At 30.1% G+C, this 19,802-nt stretch overlaps 1 protein-coding gene and 2 long non-coding RNA genes across 3 annotated transcripts in view; 2 read left to right on the top strand and 1 right to left on the bottom strand.

The window, feature by feature from the left end:
* LOC126734685 (cytoplasmic polyadenylation element-binding protein 1) overlaps positions 1-19,802 on the bottom strand; it is a 132,828-nt gene that overhangs the window by 104,145 nt on the left and 8,881 nt on the right. Inside the window, exon 2 of the mRNA XM_050438394.1 lies at positions 4,582-4,687. Coding sequence (XP_050294351.1) covers positions 4,582-4,687 — 106 coding nt within the window. The remainder of the gene's footprint in view (positions 1-4,581; positions 4,688-19,802) is intronic.
* LOC126734687 (uncharacterized) lies at positions 12,291-13,379 on the top strand. The gene is made up of 3 exons (XR_007660137.1): positions 12,291-12,681; positions 12,748-13,086; positions 13,162-13,379. It is a non-coding gene; the product is annotated as an uncharacterized LOC126734687 (long non-coding RNA).
* Positions 13,484-14,658, top strand: LOC126734686 (uncharacterized). Its single transcript, XR_007660136.1, has 3 exons — positions 13,484-13,593; positions 13,655-14,198; positions 14,262-14,658. It is a non-coding gene; the product is annotated as an uncharacterized LOC126734686 (long non-coding RNA).

Raw genomic sequence — 19,802 nt, 5'->3', positions numbered from 1 at the left:
GAAAGATATACTTGGGAATCATCCGCATATTGCTGTAATGTTGAGTGTTTTACACAAGATATCATGTCAGGAACATATAAAGAAAAGTGCAATGGGCCGAAAATGGAACCTTGCGGGACACCCGTAGATACAGTGTAGTAACTTGATTTTTCAATGCAAAATTCCTTATTAAGAAGTACGCAATGAGCTCTGCCACCTAAATAAGACCTAAAAAAATTTACTGCATCACCAGAAAATCCAAAATAATAAAGTTTTGCTAATAGCATTTCGTGACTTATAGTATCGAAGGCTCTACTAAAATCTAACAACCCAAAGCTTGTTAATTCTTTTTTTTCTTCATTTTTTCTGATTTCATTAAGAAGGTTATCGAAATTGGTAGAAGTACTAAAGTTCTTTCTAAAACCTGCCTGGCATTCAGGAATTAAAGAATGTGATTTAATATATATGCCCAAATTTGTTGGTGAATAAATTTTTCCAAGATTTTGGATACTAACGGATGTCAATATACTCATAGGCCTGAGGTCTTTAAATTCCTTTGGTTTACTGATTCTTCCTAAGGGTTTTATAATTGCCTTTTTCTAGACTTTAGGATAAAAATTTTGTAAAATGCAACTGTTCAAAATATTAAGTAATGATTTTAAACAAAAAGGCATACAGAGATGTAAATCTTTTAAAGAAAAAGCCTCTTTACCAATTGCATTAGAGTGAATGGTTCTTACAATTTTAAGTAAAGTTGACTGATCCATTAGAGTAAGTTTTAATTCAGATTTCACCTTATTATACGTTTATGTGATTTATAAAATTGTATTTTCTTATTAGATGTTGTATTAGCTGTATTAGTCAAATTTGTAAAATAGTTATTAATAGCCGTTGAATCAGAAAACGTATCAGGAAGATCAGAATCCTTGTTTTTGAGACAATAAATTAAAGTAAGTATTTTTTTCCCTAGCAATGACATGTTTTGTGTATTTTCTTAATTGTCTGTAATATTGCAAGCGTGCGTCAGTTTTTTGTTTTAAATATTTACGGTGGGCTTTATCCCTTTCCTTCGTGAACAATTTGATATTATTATGTAATCCACGGCGTAAATGGCTTATCGCGTATATTTCTAATTAAAATAGGCGCATGCCTCAAATGCATCTCGATTATTAGAAATAATATTTTAGTCTCGATATTTAAAATATTTGGCTTTAGTTTTTTTCTGTACTAACATGAAAAATAGCATAAATAAGACAATGATCAGAAATGACAGTTGAAATTGGTATTGAGTTGTAACTTTTACTGGTTATTATCGCGTCCAATAGGCTACAAGAATTATTCCGCAAGCAAAATCGGGTAGGTTCTGTAATTATCTGATTTATTACAAATAGTTTGAGGGTTTAAGAAAGTCAACATTAAAATCACCGGTATAAACAATTTTATCATAAAAACTTAGGGCTAACAAATTTTCAAAAAAATCCAGAAATCGACGTCAGTGGAAGGCGGGCGATATAGGGACATAACAATAACATTTTGCTTTTTTAATTTAAATTTATACCCATAAATTCACAGGTGTGCGAGACAATATCTAAATCTATAAGTTCGTATCGCAAATGTGACTTGATATATATTGCCACACCGCGCCGCCTTCTCTTCCAGTAACTCTGTCTATTTTTTACCTCTGAAGATCTTGATTATAGGAAAGCCATGTTTCCGTGAGGACAAAAATGTCAAATTTATAGTAATGTAAATAATTTTGTAGTTCATAAAATCCAGTATTTAAAGAACGAACATTGAGGTATCCAATTGTAAAAAATTGTAAGCCATAAATACCGATGTACCGGGTGCGTATTCACCGACCATCTAGTGTTAAGACCGTAATGAGGATTCATCGACGCTGATTGGTCAAATTTAATTTGAGATGACGTATTAGACATATGTCGATACTTAAAACTCTTAAACTCGAACTCGTGTTTCGTGTTCGTGGTTAATGTTTCGTTTTTCATTTGTTCGGCGTTGTAGGGTGTTATGTTGTTTTCAAAATCTCAAAATGTATGATTTAACAAATGCAATTACGAAACTAAACGAGACGTTTTGTGTTGTGCTAGAGAAGTCCGAAAAATAATGTGCTACTTTGCGGTACGATGTGAAGAATGGACACTGTTTGCAAGAAAAGGAAATAACATCTCCAAGACAACAGTACGAATAATCAAAGATGTGGTTTTGGGACGCACAAAAGCTTTTAATGTAGTTGCACTTGTAGATTTTCTGGTAGTAGTATTTGCAGAATACTTACACAAAAGAATATTAAGCTATGCTTATAATCGAAAAAACAAATGTGTTGTAAATTTTCATAATCTTTTTAAAAAAATGGAAGGTGTTGGTGCTGAATGCATAGAAAAAATTGATAATTATTTGTACAAAGTGCCAAGTGCGAAAGATTTAAATTGTAATTATATAGTAAAAATAGGTATTTGTGAATGTCATTTTGGTGCACAGGGTCGTTTTTGTAAACATCAGGCTTTTATGTATAATTGTTTCCAATATAGTTTGCCGAATTTGCCTCTAGTGTCTGCTAGTGAAAGATACAATTTAGGACAATTAGCATTGGGAGAAAAATGTCCAGAACTTTCATTCTTTTTAGGTTTAAGCGAGGACATCCCTAATAACAGCGACGGCTCTTCCATCTCATCCAGTAACTGCAATCGAATAAGAGAAAAAATGGCAGAACCGAGTGAAGTTTCATCTAAATATTATGAACAAATTTGTAGTGAGGTTGTAAAATTCAGACCATTTCTACAGAACTTGCCATTGAATTTGAAAAGGAAGTTAAACCTTTGTATAGCAAAAATACACACCCAAGAACAGTTTAACAGTTTTGTTGCTACTGCGGTAGCTCAGGTGTCTCGGAATTTCAAAGGTGGTGCAGCTATTCGCGTTCCAACTTCTATTGCATGATGAAGAAATGGAGTCACCAAGGGCTCAAATAGCTGCTGGACGCCCTCCAACAAAATTTAAGTCTAACAGAGTTAAAAAAAAGGCCAAGAAATTTACATAAAAATATTATGGCAAATTTACCCAGTGCCAAATCTCATGGTAGGTAACTAATCAATAAATTGGTAGATGCTAACCTTTTTGTGTATTGATATTATCTAATTTTTCTAATATGAAAATAAGATTGTTAATCAAACCCAATGTTACATTCTGTGTTGTTATGTATCTTTGCAATGTGCCAGAGTTATCTACCTTATTTTATATTTTATTTTCAATGTATGAAATAAAGAAATTCGATAATATAACAACTTTATTTTATTTATTCTTTTTATACAGTTTCTTACAAGTTTAACAAAATAAATTATGTATTTACTGACAGAAGGATCTTTCACTCGCTTTACAACGTAACATTCTTGATCATTGTCAAACTCAAAATTTCATTCTTCATAATAAGTTGTTAAAAAACTTCAATCAATCAAACATTATATTTTTTATAAAATTTTACAATATCTACATCTTTACATCAAAAATACGGATCACGAGCAGAAAAAAGTAGTACCTTGTGTTACAGTTTTTTTTTATGAATGATTACATTTATCTAGTTATAGTTAAAATTAATTGAGTAATGCAATCTTATGCCCACAAAAAACATAAAGATTAAGAGAAATAATTATTTAAATGTACAACCCCTAAAATAAAACTCACTCTATTCAATTTCTAAATGTTTATTGATTATAATAAGAAAAAAATAAAAGAAACAAAATGTGATTCACCCTAAAACCCAAAATTAACTAAACAGAACACTTCTCGTCACATTAACACAGGTACACATACAAATAGTTAATCATGTAATGGGCTTTATACGGCACTAAATTGTTTTATTTATAGTTTTGTTGTTTTTTTTTAATTGAAATTTATCACGAAAATTAGTCCAAAATAATTAAAATTCAACTATAAAAAAACTTAAATTAGATGTTCACTCCAAAATTTATTCGAATGAGAACAGCAAACAGCTGTTATACCTACTTAATCGATACTCAAATCTTGACCAATCAACGTCGATGAATCCTTATTACGGTCTTAACACTAGATAGTCGGTGAATACGCGTACCGGGTATGAGGGGTCAAAGTTGAGGTATTAAAGATAAAAATAGGTAATACTACATTTTAGAATGAATGTCATATTAATTGTTTATAGGACATCTATTCTATTAATTGTTGGCTGTTTAGTTTAATGTTTGCCTTTGATCAGTAAAATGGCTATTCAGTGTTGCAAAGCTAAAAAAATATTATAAAAAATATATATTTTTAAAGCGTGACAATCGAAAATCTGATCCAAGAGTAGGATTTTGATTAGACTTTCACTAAAGTGCCAATATCTCAAAAACCATCGATTTTTTACTACGATTATTTTCTGTTTTCTGAGTGCTTATGAATTGCTCCATCAGCCCCTTTAATATTATCGTTGACTTTCCGGACACTCTGTATATTTATAAATCATTTCAACATTAGCACCGACATCGCCAATGCACCAGTTAATAAATATTTATAATAATAATCCCGAAAACTCTCATATTTCCTTAAAATACAAATATAAGTCGCACTTACCTTCATTTTTCCAAATATCATTTTTTTGTTTTAACAAAAAATTGATCGAATGATTTTGCAATATGTCAAGGGGCAGGCAAGGAGTTCTTTTCTCATATTGTTCAACCTAGAACCAATAAAAAATAAATTAACTTTTATAAAATTATAATCGCCATTAGAAAGTGAACTTTTAAGAGTAGTTTAGTGTATTTTCTTTTGGTTACTTTTTAACTTCAATAGTAATAAAAATAATTGAATTTCCATCATTTGGCAAATTTTGATTGGGACAATATAATGGTTGTAAATGATATTGATTTGCTTAGATCCTATGAGGTAATAAATCGCATATATCGCTTACCAGAATTATAAATAAATCCCATATTTTTAAAACCACCTACTGTTTGCACATTTTCAATAAAACTATTGAAACCGTACCAAACGGGTAAAATAATTCACTTCAATAAATTAATTAAAACAAAAATTAAATTTTGTTCTACTTTCGCGTTACATCTTTACTAAATTGTACGAAATATTCAATATTATATAAAATAATAGAAACGTTAACACGCTAATATAGTGATAATATTCAGCTTGATGGTCGTTGACCATAAAACAATAAAATAGTATTAATTATTAATTACATATAATGTATACGCAGAAAAAAATCTTGCAAAAAGAATGTCGATTATTTTTTCAAAATATATTCTTTATTTAACGCAAATTAAGTGATGAGATTAGGTGATGACACAATGGTTTTTTTTTCATATGAAAAATATAAAAATTATGCTATATTAGGGCGCCACCAAATATATTTTGATTTATTTACAACTCCGTAACTGTTTTAGGCTTGGCATAATTTAATATTTTATTTAAAATATCCATTATGCAAAAAGTTTGCCTAAAAAAAGATATACTTCAAAACTCTCGCTACGATTTAGCCTTTTCGAGATATTTACATTTAAAGTTTTCAATGCACTCAAAAAAAATGATATTTATAAACTATTTAAATTGTCTTATTACACTTCTAATGAATAATAAAATACAAAAGATAAATTTCAAATAAAAATTATGAATATTTGCCACTAAACGATCAACATGATCTTCATTTGCCTTAATACATTTTAAAATACTTTTACTGAAAGATCTCCGAATCTTAAAAAATAATTGCTCATTTCAAAATGACTCAGCAGCCGTTAATATTTTTACCATTAATTTCATGTATATGTAAAAATCAAATGGGTTTAAGTCTTGACTTCGTGCATGTCAAGGTTTCCGACTTCCATGTCAAATGCAATAAGTAACAATTCAGAACAATAACTAACAAAACTAACAATAAGAACGCAATAAAAGGTAATATACAACGTAAAAGCAATAAAAAGATAACGATACTAAATGTGTGAGTTTAAATTTTTTTAAGCACTCATTAAAGTAACTGCCAAGAACATAAATCCTGATAGTGATAATGACCTTTATAATAATTCATCTTGTCAGGCACAGCCTACTTAGCGAATATTTTAACTTCTGGGTGGAATCAAGCAGCTTTAAAGAGGGTTTTGGGTGCAGATCTCCATATGTGAGAGTAATACCAAAGAAAATAATAGTAAAATAATAGTAAACTTCGTTAGTATAATCACCGTCTATAGATTACAACAAGTCAGACCACTCGAGCGGCCCTGAAATCGATTGCCCCACCCCCCGTTCCTCACCTCGCCATGCATCGGCCGGCTGGGTAGAACCCAGGTTTAGTTTTCGCAAGTACGTTAACTTGTGTGCATCCGTTTCGCGAGAGAGTTTTTGCTTGTAGCGTTTTAGACAATAATTTGATTACATACTACTTGTATAAATATAATTACCCAATAATAAAGTAGTATGTATTTCATCCCTATATGTTAAATATTTTGTTCTGTATTTTGTGTTTTACATAAAAGCATTACAATCTTAAAAAATAGTTTATTATTTATTTTCTCCCCGTAATGTTACTGGAATAGTTTTAGCCGATTTTACAACCTATTATCCCAAACCAACACACCCCACTTCTTTTTGTCGGCCACCAATGTCGGCGTTTAAGACCCGGTAAATTTTGATATTTTAACATATTTTATATAAACTCCTGGACAAAATTATCGCACCACTTGATTTTTAGAGATTTTTTTTTAATAAAGATAAAAAAATAAGCAAACTTATAAGCATTGTTAACTATGCATTATTAATTAACAAAAACAATTATATTCTATTTAACAAAACGAGATTTAAGTAACTAAATTCAATACAAGGAAAAGCATCGATTTTCACTAACTTCAATTTTGATACAAAAATAAAACAATAGACCCATAATGAATTCTTCATAACGTGTATTGCCACCTCTAGCTGCAATGACCGCTTGAAGTCTTCGCAGCATTCCTCGTATCAATTTATGAAAACTTTCCTGCGGATGTATTCTCACTCCTCACGAGCAGCATGTTCCATGATAAAGCATAAACATAGTTTTTGTCCAGTTCTGCTTTTTATACGAGAAAAGATATTATAACTGTTTTAACTGATATTTATTTTTATTTAAATTATCTTAACAAAATAATTAGTGGTGCGATAATTTTGTCCAGGAGTTTATTTAAAACCATTTTTTACTTTTTCATGTCATTTATTGGAAAAACAATAATAATCCCATCTCAAGCAGTTAAAAAACAATGGTTTTAATTTTCCAATGCAGCTAAGAAAAATTTGAAATCAATCGTTGGGTAGTTGATATATTTTTGGACTATTTTAATTCAGGTCATATTTCAGTACCAAATTTCCAAGCAATAAAAAAGGGAGATATATTTTAGGAATTTTCTTAAATAAGTTGAACAAAAAACACGAAAAAAAATCAGTCGAGAAACAAGATGATAGTTTTAAATAATAATATTAAAAAAATATATTTGTTTAATTTTTTACTTTTTGTCCAAGAAAAGTTATTGTCAAAAATTGCCTTGACTGTCTGAAAGAAATGGAAAGAAACGCTATGTAGTGTAATTTTTTAACTTTAAAAAAATTGTTTGGACTGCCTAAAATTATGATTATAAACTACTTCATAAACTAATGCTTGCAATAACTTAAATTGCTTGCAATAATTAAGAAATGACTTTTTAACTATCTAAAGTAAAAACCAACAAAAATTCAGGCAGGAATAATTTCTTACTTTTTCCAAGCAATTGCATCAATTTTATCTAAGAAAAAAAGTGATTTTTATAAATTGACCAGACTGCTTGAAAGAAATAAAAATTTCACCAAAAATTTACTTTAAACTGCCTGAAGACTGTTTTTCCTATGTGACTTTTTTAAAATCGAATTTGCAAGAAAACTGACTTCAAGTGCCTAAAATAAAAACAAATCAGGTAAGTCAAAGTAATTTTTCATTTTTTCTAGGCAATTGCAGTGGTTTTTTCCATGAGAAAAATTATTTAAAAAGTTACCTTGGCTACCTGAAAAACTAAAAAATTAGTGCCTGGAAAAAAAATTACACTGAACTAAAAATTACGTTTCTTTACTTCTGACCGTAATTTTCAATAAAAAATAGCTTCTACTGCCTGAGATTAAATTTATTTTTTATAAAGCCATTACACTCTGAACATGTTTTTTTTCCTTCCAAATTGCTCAGTTTTAAACTCAATTGTGCAAAAACAAACTTGAACCTCAATTGCCTGAAATAAATAAAAGTGGCACGTATTTCAAAGTCATTTCTTACTTTTTCCAGGCAATCGAAGCAGTTTTATCTTTAAAAAAAAGAGATTTTCAAAAACTGCCTTGGTAGTCTAAAAGAAACAAAAAATTCCACTAAATTGCCTGAAAATAGCTTCAAGTGCCTGGAAAAAAATAAAAATTATCACTCTTATGAGATCCTATATGAGGCTATGAGTGCAAAAACGGACTAACCCCAATATTATTAAGTGCTAAAAAATAGGTTAAAGAAAAATATGAAAATGTAAGTGCGAAAAAACCCTTTTAAAAGGACATTTCTGTAGTTCAAATTAATTGAATGTTCTTGAGTGTTACTTAAATTTGCGGAATTTGTTTTAAATTTTTGTATATGGCTAATATTCGATTTTTCTATGTAGATTAGTACACTCTGCATTTAAAATAGATTGGGTTTTTTAATGGGTTACTATAAATTCTTCTTCCTCAATTGGGCCAACTACTTCACCTCCAGTTGCTTGAGCAAATGACCTCAGATTTTTATAAAAATCTTGGTATGAAGGAAATAAGAATTCCATTAACTCAAGGAGATCTTTATTTTAGCTTCATTAATGGCATAACCATTTGGGTATAAAAGAGGCAGATCCTTAATTTCCTTGGAAACAGATTTCCTTTTACTAAGATCTACTGTGTTAAAATAAACCTCTTCATTATTCGAGTACTTATACTAAATAGTATTGGGAAAAACTAAGATAGTATTGGGATAATCTTTTCTAAGCCTTAACCATTGGATTTTGAGCCACTCCACCATTGTTTTTGTTTCAGATACTTTTCTGTTTATTATGTTACTTTCAAGTTTCTTGGTGGAAAAAAATCTTGACTTATCCATTTCTATTATGATAAAGGGTTTTTTTTCTAGCATGTCTTATGACTGTATGCCAGTCTTGAGGTATAAAGACATGTGGATGGAATTTCTTTTTCTATGAATCCGAAATCTTTGTCGCATGGTAAATAGGAATGACCACTTACAAGGATTTTATGATCAATTTCTTTCATAGTAAATAATGGAGATGCAGTAATATAGTTACATATCAATGAAATTTTTATATTACGATTCTGACCACCACATTGGTCAGAATACATAATAAGTTTTCTCGATGTAACAAAGTTTTTTATGTAATATAAAATACAGGATCCCACCTCTTGCGGCCTCTTGGAAGCAATACTTTCATCCCATACAAACATGAACGAATTATTGGTTCCCATTTCATGTATATTAAAGCAGTAAGTCCATAACTGCCTTTTATAGTAACAAATGCCTGTGGTAAGTACAGGTGTAGGACGAGTCTTCATTAGATCAAAACAGATGACCGTTGCGTTTCTACTTTTTGCCAGTTTAGTGTCTTTTTTTTAAGGTGTCTCTAACACATAAACTTCTTACTTTTAGCAGCACGGTGGACTAACTGAGGATAGTCCACTTTGCTTCTTTCAACTTTTATCAATAATAAAGTTCAATAACTAGTTTAGTGCTGCCATCTCGTAACGAAAAGGAATAGGTCGTTCGGTCCACTGTGCAATAAATAGATTTTAACTTGACGGATAATATTCTACAATAAAGTCGATTTTGAATTTTTGTGGGTTAGTCCGATATTGCACTCATAGCCTCATATGAAAAAATGACTTTAAGTGCCTTTAAGAGAAAAAAAATTAAAAAAGACTGTTTTTTTCCCTCGAGATATATTTTTTTAAGTAAATTTTACAAGAAAAAACTCACTTCAAATGCCTGGAATTAAAAAAAAGTTTCAGGTAGGTCAAAATATTTTTTTTATTTGTTCCAGGCAATTGCACCAATTATAACTGTTTTAACTGATATTTATTTTTATTTAAATTTTTTTGACAAAATAATTAGTGGTGCGATAATTTTGTCCAGGAGTTTATATTTACTAGGTATATCCACAAATGAATACAAAGTATATAATTTACAAAACTACTTATTTAGCGCTTATTATGATAATTGTTTGTTATTCTTTTGCGCTTTTGTATTTTTAAAACGACTTAATTTAAAAATTAAAATAACCCATGCCGTATTAAAATTATTCTATATTTTTTAGTGCGTTTAAATGTGTTTTTTAATTGTTTATTTATTTTAACTTTAGATTTATTTTTTGAATATTTATCTCTAAAATTTCAACAAATATTAAGCAAAACTTTTTTTTTTGATAAGACTCCTAAAAATGTAGCAAATTTAAACAATTCAACAAGTAAGGTTTTTTCAAATTCACTTTTTATATATTATATTTGACTTAAAAGGCAGCCATTTTGAATCCGCCATATTAAACGCTTCCAATTTATTTAAAAGTTCAAATTCATTGAACTGATCAAAACTTCTAGATACACCAATTTTAGAAAAGGGAAACTCAAAAACATTTTAAAAACTGTCCTTGTTATCGAAAGCCAAGCACCTACAAAATTTGAAAACAATCTGACAAGTAGAAGTTATAGTTTAAATAGAATTCTTAGATTTGTTATATACATACATATAAACATTGCTACATAAAGGCAAAGAAGTGAAGCTAATATAAAAAATGTGTAAAAACGTTAATAATTAGGAAACACTGTCATATAAACACATTCTATTCCAGTCCTATAAAAAAAATGCTTTTTTATGACTTAAAATACTTCTTATGAATACTCCTCGTATAAAAATAATCAGCGCGCCTCAGAATTTGCTTTCATCGATATTTACGATAAACCCTGGTAAACGCTCGTACGCAGCAAACAGCGGTTATTTAATAGAATATTATTAGAATATTAATATAACTTGGATTCCTCCGTTTTGTTTGTTTGTTTTATAATTAACTATTAATATATCATTTTTAACCTTATTGTAGCTTTTTGTATCTACTATCTACTATAATGTAAGCTTTTCTGCGGCCACTTTCTCTATATTTCGTCAAGTTTTTTTTAAATACCATACTTAAATAGATAATAATAAATGCTTTTTTGACCAATTTCTACTGGATAATTATCATAACAGTATCTACATATTTTTTTTACATAATAGGAAGAAAAAAGAAAATAGTCCTGAGAAAAAAACTAATAAAATATAGCTTAAATTTAAAATTATACTAATCGGCTGTATTTTAACAACCTTTACAAGACGTTTATCAACAATCTCAACATTCCACTCTGAATTTTGGCACCGCTTTGACGTTCCACTCTGTGTTTCAGCACCATATAAACGCGACATTCCACTCTGTGTTTCAGCACCGCCAAAACATTCCGCTATATGATTCGGCACCGTACACCGGTTATTGCTTGGCGGCATCAAGATTAGGATACATTAATTTCCACACCCATGCGGGCCAATGAAATCACGGATCGCTTTCGGATTTTGTCAGTCGGCATCGTCGAAATAATCGGCGGGACTGTTGATGTGGTTTGCTAACCTCACTTTTAATTTTCAGCTTTGAGCTTTGAGTTTTTGAAACGTTTTGTTGTTTATTTACAATTTGTGCGACCAAGAGTAGTTATTATTAATTACATTATCTTGTTTCCTTGTAAATTCAAAACACCACTGTATCTTTACATTAATTTACTACACCTTTATTCGGTGAACATGGATATAAACAGGTAAGTGCTTTTAAAATTAAGTACCTTTGTGAAATTTTATTGAACAGTATATATTTTTTGAGGGATAATAAATTAATATGTGAAGATTGTGGAAAGTCATTTTCTTCTACTTCAACATTGTATCGGCATATGAGGGATATACATAATAAAAAACAGAGTGAAAAAGAGAGCCAACACATTATTTGCCCCCTTTGCCTGGACAAAGAGAAGTTTACATCCTATGATTCTTTAATAAGACACTTTCATAGTATTCATAATATACATATTAAAGAATCTGTTTTAAATTTTAGGAATTTGGCAGAGTTTGAAATTTGGAGGTCTGCAGAAAACAGAGAGGTAGATTATGCTGTTCATCGAAGAAAGAAATGTGCTAATGGGGAAGAATTTATTTACTATAATTGTAATAGAAGTGATTCAAAATGATGGTAGGTATTTTTTTTCTTAATAATTATTAAAATAGAAGATTTATTCATTTATATGACATTTTTTCAGGAGTGATTAGAGTAAGATTTTTTGAAACCCACATAGGACACCCTGACGAATTAAGAAGCAAAAGGCTAACAAAATCGGAACAGGAGATAATTGTGGATAAATTAGCAGCAGGAGTTTCAAACAAGAGAATTATTCAGGAGGCCAGAAGCGTAGACGGCAATAAACTACAAAGGAAAAATTGTATAACAAGAGAATATTTAGAGTACCTAATACGAAAATTTAATATTGACAAGAAAAGGGACAGTGATGATATGATAGTCACAGTGTTAAAAATTCAGGAATGGAACCGTGATGGAAAAAATCATGGATTTTTATTTAAACAGATAGGTTCGAATTGCAATTTTATATATTAATATTATCTTAACAAGTTAATGTTGTTTAAATGTATTTTAGGAGAAACTTATCCAGGATTAGAAGAAGATGATTTTGCAGTTGGATATATGAATGCTATTATGGAAAAAAAATTAAAAGAATTTCCAAAAATAATCTGTATAGATGGAACCCATGGAAGAAATAGGAGAAACTGGGACTTCACAATTGTGTTAATAAGAGATGAACAAAATATGGGTTTTCCAGTGGCATTCTTACTAAGTAACAGATTAGATCAATTAATTCAAGAGGTTTTTTTTAGGGCACTTAAAACTAGATTAGGGAAAGCAGTTCAAGCTGAATATATAATGAGCGATGACGATCCAAAATATTACAATGCATGGATAATGGCTATGGATGCAGGTATTTGTATACTGTATAATCAAACAGTATCATAGATCATTAGTTACTTTATATTATTTTTTCACTTATTTGTAGAACATAAACCAAGAAGATTACTTTGTACGTGGCATATACTGAAAAATTGGAACATACAAGGAAGGTCTAAAATCAAGAAGTTGGAAAATAGACAGATAATGAAACATGAAATGAGGAAAATTTTAAAGGAGACTGATCCACAAAAATTTATACAGCTGAAAGAGAACTATTTTAGGCAATTAGAAGAAGAGGAGGAAACTAATTTTCAGAATTACCTGAAAAATTACTTTACTAAAAAAGTCAACACTAAAAAATTATAAAACAAATGTAATTAATTCTTTAATATTTTAGGTACTATTTCCAAAGTCAAGAGAGAATAATGATGTGGGCACATTGTTATAGAATCAATGCCGGAATTAATACAAATATGGCAGTTGAAAGCTTAAATAAAGTTCTGAAGTACAACAAAATGAATGGAAAACAGAATATTAGGTAAGAAAATTTTAACACATTACAAAAAAAAATATGTAGAAAACATATTTTCTCTTAAAAGGATCGAAAAACTGTTGGATTTACTGGATGAACTTGTTGATGAAAGAAGGTGGAAAAGGATTATAAACATAAAAAGGCCAAATGCAAATAATTATCAGCACAAAATATGTCAGAGTGCACATAAAAAAGCAGAAGAAATGGTGGGTAATAACGGTAATGTATCATATTCTGAATTAGGACATTTTAAGGTAAGGTCGTTTAGTGATAATCATAAATTGTATTGTGTAAATTATAATGAGGTTTGTGATGAGGACTGTAGGGCAATGTATTGTGAGAAGTGTAAAATATGTAAACATAAATATAATTGTGATTGTCCAGAATATACTGTTAAAAGTGTCATGTGTAAGCATATACATGCTGTAGCTTTATTTGAGCAGAGGAGCGAATATGTTTCAGGTTTCATGGATGAAATGCAAGAAGATAATAATCTGTATGTCAATGAACCTTCAACAAGCAAGACAGTTTATGAGGATGAAGTAAATTATTTTCTTGACGAGACTGAAAATAGAATGAATGTGACAATTGATTTTGAAAGAAAGCGTGAGGTATTTAGTTTAACAATAATTTTATTTGGTAGTTCTATAATATAGTATGGTATAAAATTGTAGATTTGTCTAGAACAGTTTTGCTCTGAAATTCGTAATTATGGTGGTGGATTGGGTGAACATGATTTAGAAAAATTTATGGGTGATTTTAGAAATTTTATGCAGACAGTAAAACAAAAAGAAATGGTGATGAGTAAAAAAAGAAAAATAGAAAAGCAGCAGTATTATCTGAACAAAAAACCTAAATAAATTTATTTATAATAAAATGTTTATAACTATTTCATTACTGAATGACATTGCTTTTGTGAGTGACCTATTCTGGTATTATATCTAAGTGGTGTTGGCTATTTGTATTCATGTAATTCGTTGGCTTATGGTGAAGAATACTTATAAAATATATTTTTTTAATTTTAATTTTGCCTTTGTTATAATTAACTAATATATTAGTGTTTGTTTCATATTTATTGGTATTTGTTTTCAACTTTTGTAAATAGAACCCTTTGTGCAACTATGTGATATATATATTAGGTAGTAGATTGCTTAATAAATGAAGTTGATATAATAAATTTTGAATATTCTGCATCAGTGTTATGAATAAACCTACTTTACTAAAATATAATCTGGTTGTTTTATTCATATTTAATAAGCTCAGATCCTGAAAAATATTGGTCTTTTTTCATTGTCGAAAAAGGATACAAGAAATGTTTTCCATTATTATGACTCATTTTCATAGTATGCAATTGCATCTGATCCAATCACAGACAAAGCACCGTGATTGGCCCGCATGGGTGCGGAAATTAATGTATCCTATCAAGATTTATTCAAATCAACCAATCAGAATAAAGACGGGTGCCGAATCCTATAGTGGAATGTTAATATGCGGCCGGGCTAACGTGAATCAAATCAAGAAACGCACGACACCTGTTCGGTCCGATCTGCGTAAACGGCGGTATCGATTACTGGTCAACAGCAATTCGATGTTATGTAAAATTGAAATGTTACTATACTATACTATTTATATATAAATGAAAATAAATTATTCATTTTGGAAAGAAAAAATTATAGAAAAATTAAAGATTGATTATTTTAAATTTTTACTGCCTGAAAACATAGACATAAGCATAACAGAGGCATGGAAATTCGAAACCCATCTAGAACTAGTCTTATATAACTGTTTAATATTATCTTATATTTTAAACAGCTTGTTCTAAAACATGTACCTACATCATTACAAGTAGGTAAGTCCATAAACACAAAGAAAAATAAGCGTGATTTAATGTAACGAATTCAAAATTATTATTATTAGTATTATTATTATTATTATTATCTACGCTGTGATGGAGAATATGAGTGATTTTGCAACTCCTCATTCTAAAAAAAACATGTGTCTTTGAGTCATGTTATTTTGATTATGATTTTCTCTCTATACATCAATTTTCAAGTTATAGCATGTTGTATCTGAAAGTAAGACACACATTTTTTAAAAATTAATTGAAATTTGACATTATTTTATGCGCCTTTGATGAAGCTCAGGCATGTGTCTATAATTTATTTTTTGTATTCTGATTTCTAAGAACTGTTTAAAGAATATTTAAAGGTGATTAACATTTTTAAAAGAAATTAGTTATTTTAATTAATTAATTAATGTTTCCCCCGGATAATCTAAATTGACATGCCCGAGTTTTGGTTTTTAAAATTTCTATGAGCACGACATGGCCGCGGTTTCGTCCCTCTGTATACATATATAAATAAATGTTTATTATATAATATATACAGGGTGTTGAATTTGAAAACTTCCCACCACGGATTTATCGAAAACCACTGTTTAAAAAAAAAAAAACGCCGAAATACGTCAAAAGGTTTGTCAAGGGGGACAACTTTCTCACCTAAAATTACTTCACCCCCTTTCACCCTCTGCCCCCCAGGGTCATCCCCTTAAAAATTTTAAATGGCAAGGGGTATCGAGTAATAGCTTCTTTAAAAGGTCTTTCGAAGTCTTTTATTTTGATGTTTGATTTTTTTAAATCGGTCGATTTGTTTTCGAGAAAATTAGAAAAATCTTTGTTTATCTTTGTGAAAACAAAAACATTAAAATATCAGTTTTTATTTCAATAAGCGTTCAAAATGTTGCCCGTTTTTGGCCAAACAATGATATAGGCGATGTGCAAATTCCTGACGGACATTTTCAAAAACATGTTGTGAGATATCATGGCAGCTGTCGATGATGCGTTGACGAAGTTGATCCAAACTTTCAGGTTGGGGAGTAAACACAATAGATTTTAAATGACCCCATAGAAAAAAGTCTAACGGCTTTATATCAGGAGATCTAGCAGGCCATTCTATAGGCCCCCTTCGCCCTATCCATTTATCTGGAAACTCGTCGCCAGGAATGTCCCTTTTAAATTATGACATACCTTTAAGTAACACCCTGTATAGTTAACTTCAGTTGTATTTAATTTCGACCAAATTATTAAGACCAAAAAATTCCGCTTAACAATGAAAGGAAAAAATGAAGTTTCAGCGAGAATTTTTGGGCTTATCAAAATTAAATATCAGCGGAATAATATTATACCCGTATTACAACAAATCACCCACTATTTTTTCGAATTTATTTGCATTTTTACTCAATTTAATTTTATTTTTTTGATTAAAAAAAACTGTGTAAAAATGTGTCATTAAATCTAACTATGATTTTTGCGTGACTTGATAAATGTTTTTGTTGGCCGAGCGGAACATAGGAACTACCATGTAAGTTTTAAGGGGGTCAGTTATTGGCTTCCCTGTACATTTTATAGAAAAAATGTAAGATAACTTTTTGAAGAGACCAATCTGGCAAACCCTCGTGAGAGTTTCAAAAAATGTTAATAAGCAAATCTTGAATTTTTCAATTAAATGTAATTGCAAAATTACCAAATTTTCGGTTCAGGTAAAACCAGACACCAGCCACCAGCAAACAATTTGTTATAAGGCTTTGTCAAATCTGACGTACAGCCGAAAACAAGAAATGTTTTTTTTTGTTTTATCAATCTCACAACCATACATTCAAAGTAAGATACGTTAACAATACTTTTTTATCTAAACTTCATCGTTATATTAAATATTTATATCTATTTTTTCGTCGATTGAATAATTCATACTTGTTTTCAAATATCGACTGTCACTGATTTATTGACACTTTTCCTCAGATCAGTGACAATATTCATTTTACTGGTGCCCGTTTGGTTTTACCTGAACCAAAAATTTGCTAATTTTGCAATTGAATCGTGAATTTCGAAAAGGACTCAACTCGGATTTTGATCAAATTTGACTTTTCCGCAAATGTTTCAGTTTCAATAGTAGACCAATATTAAATGAAGGAAAAAGGCTCATATCTGATTTTGTTCTTACAAATACGAACTCGTGGTTTTAAAACAAGCGAACCAAAAAGGGGATTTCTTATTTTTATAAGACGTGAATTTTATTGGAGTATAGGCATCGTAAAGTTTGCTTGTTTCAGTCGCTTTACGACAGTTGCTTGGTGTACGTCAAGTTTGTCATTTGAATTAGTAAACAATCACATATTTTGGGTACTGTTTTGTTCAACGTTACTAGTTTTTTCTAAACAATTATAATGAATTATAAACAAACAATAATAATATATTATAGTGAGTCTAGTAGTTCGGACGAGGCAGATACAGGAGTAGAGAAAAAGAAGCGAGGAGTAAAAAATAGTGAAATGTATAAAAATTTAATTATCAAAAAAGCCAAAGTTAAGGGACTTGCACACACAAACCACGTGGGTAAAAATATTCCTTGTAGGAAATCTGGGCCTAGTTGTAGGTAAGTGTATATACCTATGTTCTATTACATAATTAAAAAATAATAGGATATGTGGATAAATGTAGATAAATAATGTTATTTATTTAGTAGGTAGATATTATATTCAATATATAATATATACAAAAATGGTTTTGTGAGAAAATAGTTTTATCTTTGTAGGTGCATTCGAAAATGTTTCGATCTTTCCGATGATGCCAAAAAAGCAATATTGAATCGCATAAATGGTTTTAATACCAAAGATGAACACGACATTTTACAATTAGTAAGCCAAAGAGTTACTCTTATAAGTATTTTATCGAAGCAGATGGAAATAGAAAAGAAGTATGTAAAGTAGCCTTTCTAAACTTGCATGGTGTTACCGACAAGAGAATAAAGAGAATTCGACTACTAAAAATTGCAAATAAAAGCCCCCACGATATGCGAGGAAAATCTGCCGAGTCTAGAAGCAATGTAATGCCCGCAGAAACATGTGCTTTAATTCACAACCTTATCGAGTCAATTCCTGTTAAAGAAATTCACTATTCAAATAACATTGTAAAAAAAAATTATCATTTGTTTTGAATGTGATATCATCTCACCTATTCACCATTTCCGTTTGGTTACTCACCTTCCAAACACCCTGTATATTTATTTATGTTTTGTAAAATTTTTCTCTTGAATTAAGGTACTATAGATATCTAAGGTTAAGTAGAGCAGGGTATTGATATAGGTTTTCTACATTGGGACATTGCGCCTCTTTTCACAATAGTACAATTATGTTTAGGATAGAATTATTTATAAATCTAACTTAAATTGTGAAAATAAAGTCATTGCATGAGAGATTTTCGGCAAAATATCCAGAAAGCAAAGTAAATTATCAGTTTTTTATAAATTATTTCAATGTAAATTTTGACTTGGCATTTGGTAGGCCACAAAATGATGTGTGCTCAAAATGTGAAGAAATTAGCGTTAAGCTGAAGAATCCCCATTTAAACGATAATGCCAAGAGGGTCGCCAGTGCGAAGCTAATCATACATAAGCGTCGGGCATCGAAGTTTTTTAATAAAGCCAAAGCTATTACAGAAAAATGTAACGAGAACGGCAGTACCATGTTCGGATTGTCTTTCGATTATATGCACAATCTACCACTGCCAGTACTTCCAGACCAAGAAGTGTTCTATTACCGCCAACTTTGGGTATACGAATTCTGCGTACATAATATGAAAACGGGGAAGGCAACTTTGTATTCCTTTAACGAGGCCCAAGCGTTGAAGGGACCAAACGACGTAGCTTCGTTTTTAAATGACTTTATATGTAAAAATATTACATAATTACATTTATTCTGCGACGGATGTCCTGGGCAAAATAAAAATAATACCATAATAAAATATCTTATCGCTTTGTCATTTACTCGAAATTTAAAAGTTTTTCTTTATATTCCCCAAAGAGGTCATTCCTTTAATGACTGTGATAGAGATTTTGCAACCATAAAGCGTAAGATTAGAAGAGAAGATCGTTTATTTACTCACGAGCAGTATACGAATTTAATACTCAGTAGCACTACAACAGACAAATTTTGTTTAAAAACGATAACTTATACCGATATCATTGATTTCAAGGCATGGTGCAAAGTACACTTTAAAGCAAAACCGTTATCAGAAAGATGCTATGGAAAAAAAGTTGCTAAAGAAAACAAAGTATCTTTTCAAGTTTCAACTTTTTATGAATTTGACTTTAATCCAGAAAAGCCTGGAGAAGTCGTCCCTTATGTCGCCCCTTCATTGACAGCGAAATTTATACTGAAAA

Source organism: Anthonomus grandis, chromosome 3, assembly GCF_022605725.1.
Source record: "Anthonomus grandis grandis chromosome 3, icAntGran1.3, whole genome shotgun sequence".
Lineage (NCBI taxonomy): Eukaryota > Metazoa > Arthropoda > Insecta > Coleoptera > Curculionidae > Anthonomus > Anthonomus grandis.
This window is presented reverse-complemented; position numbering and strand designations above follow the sequence as displayed.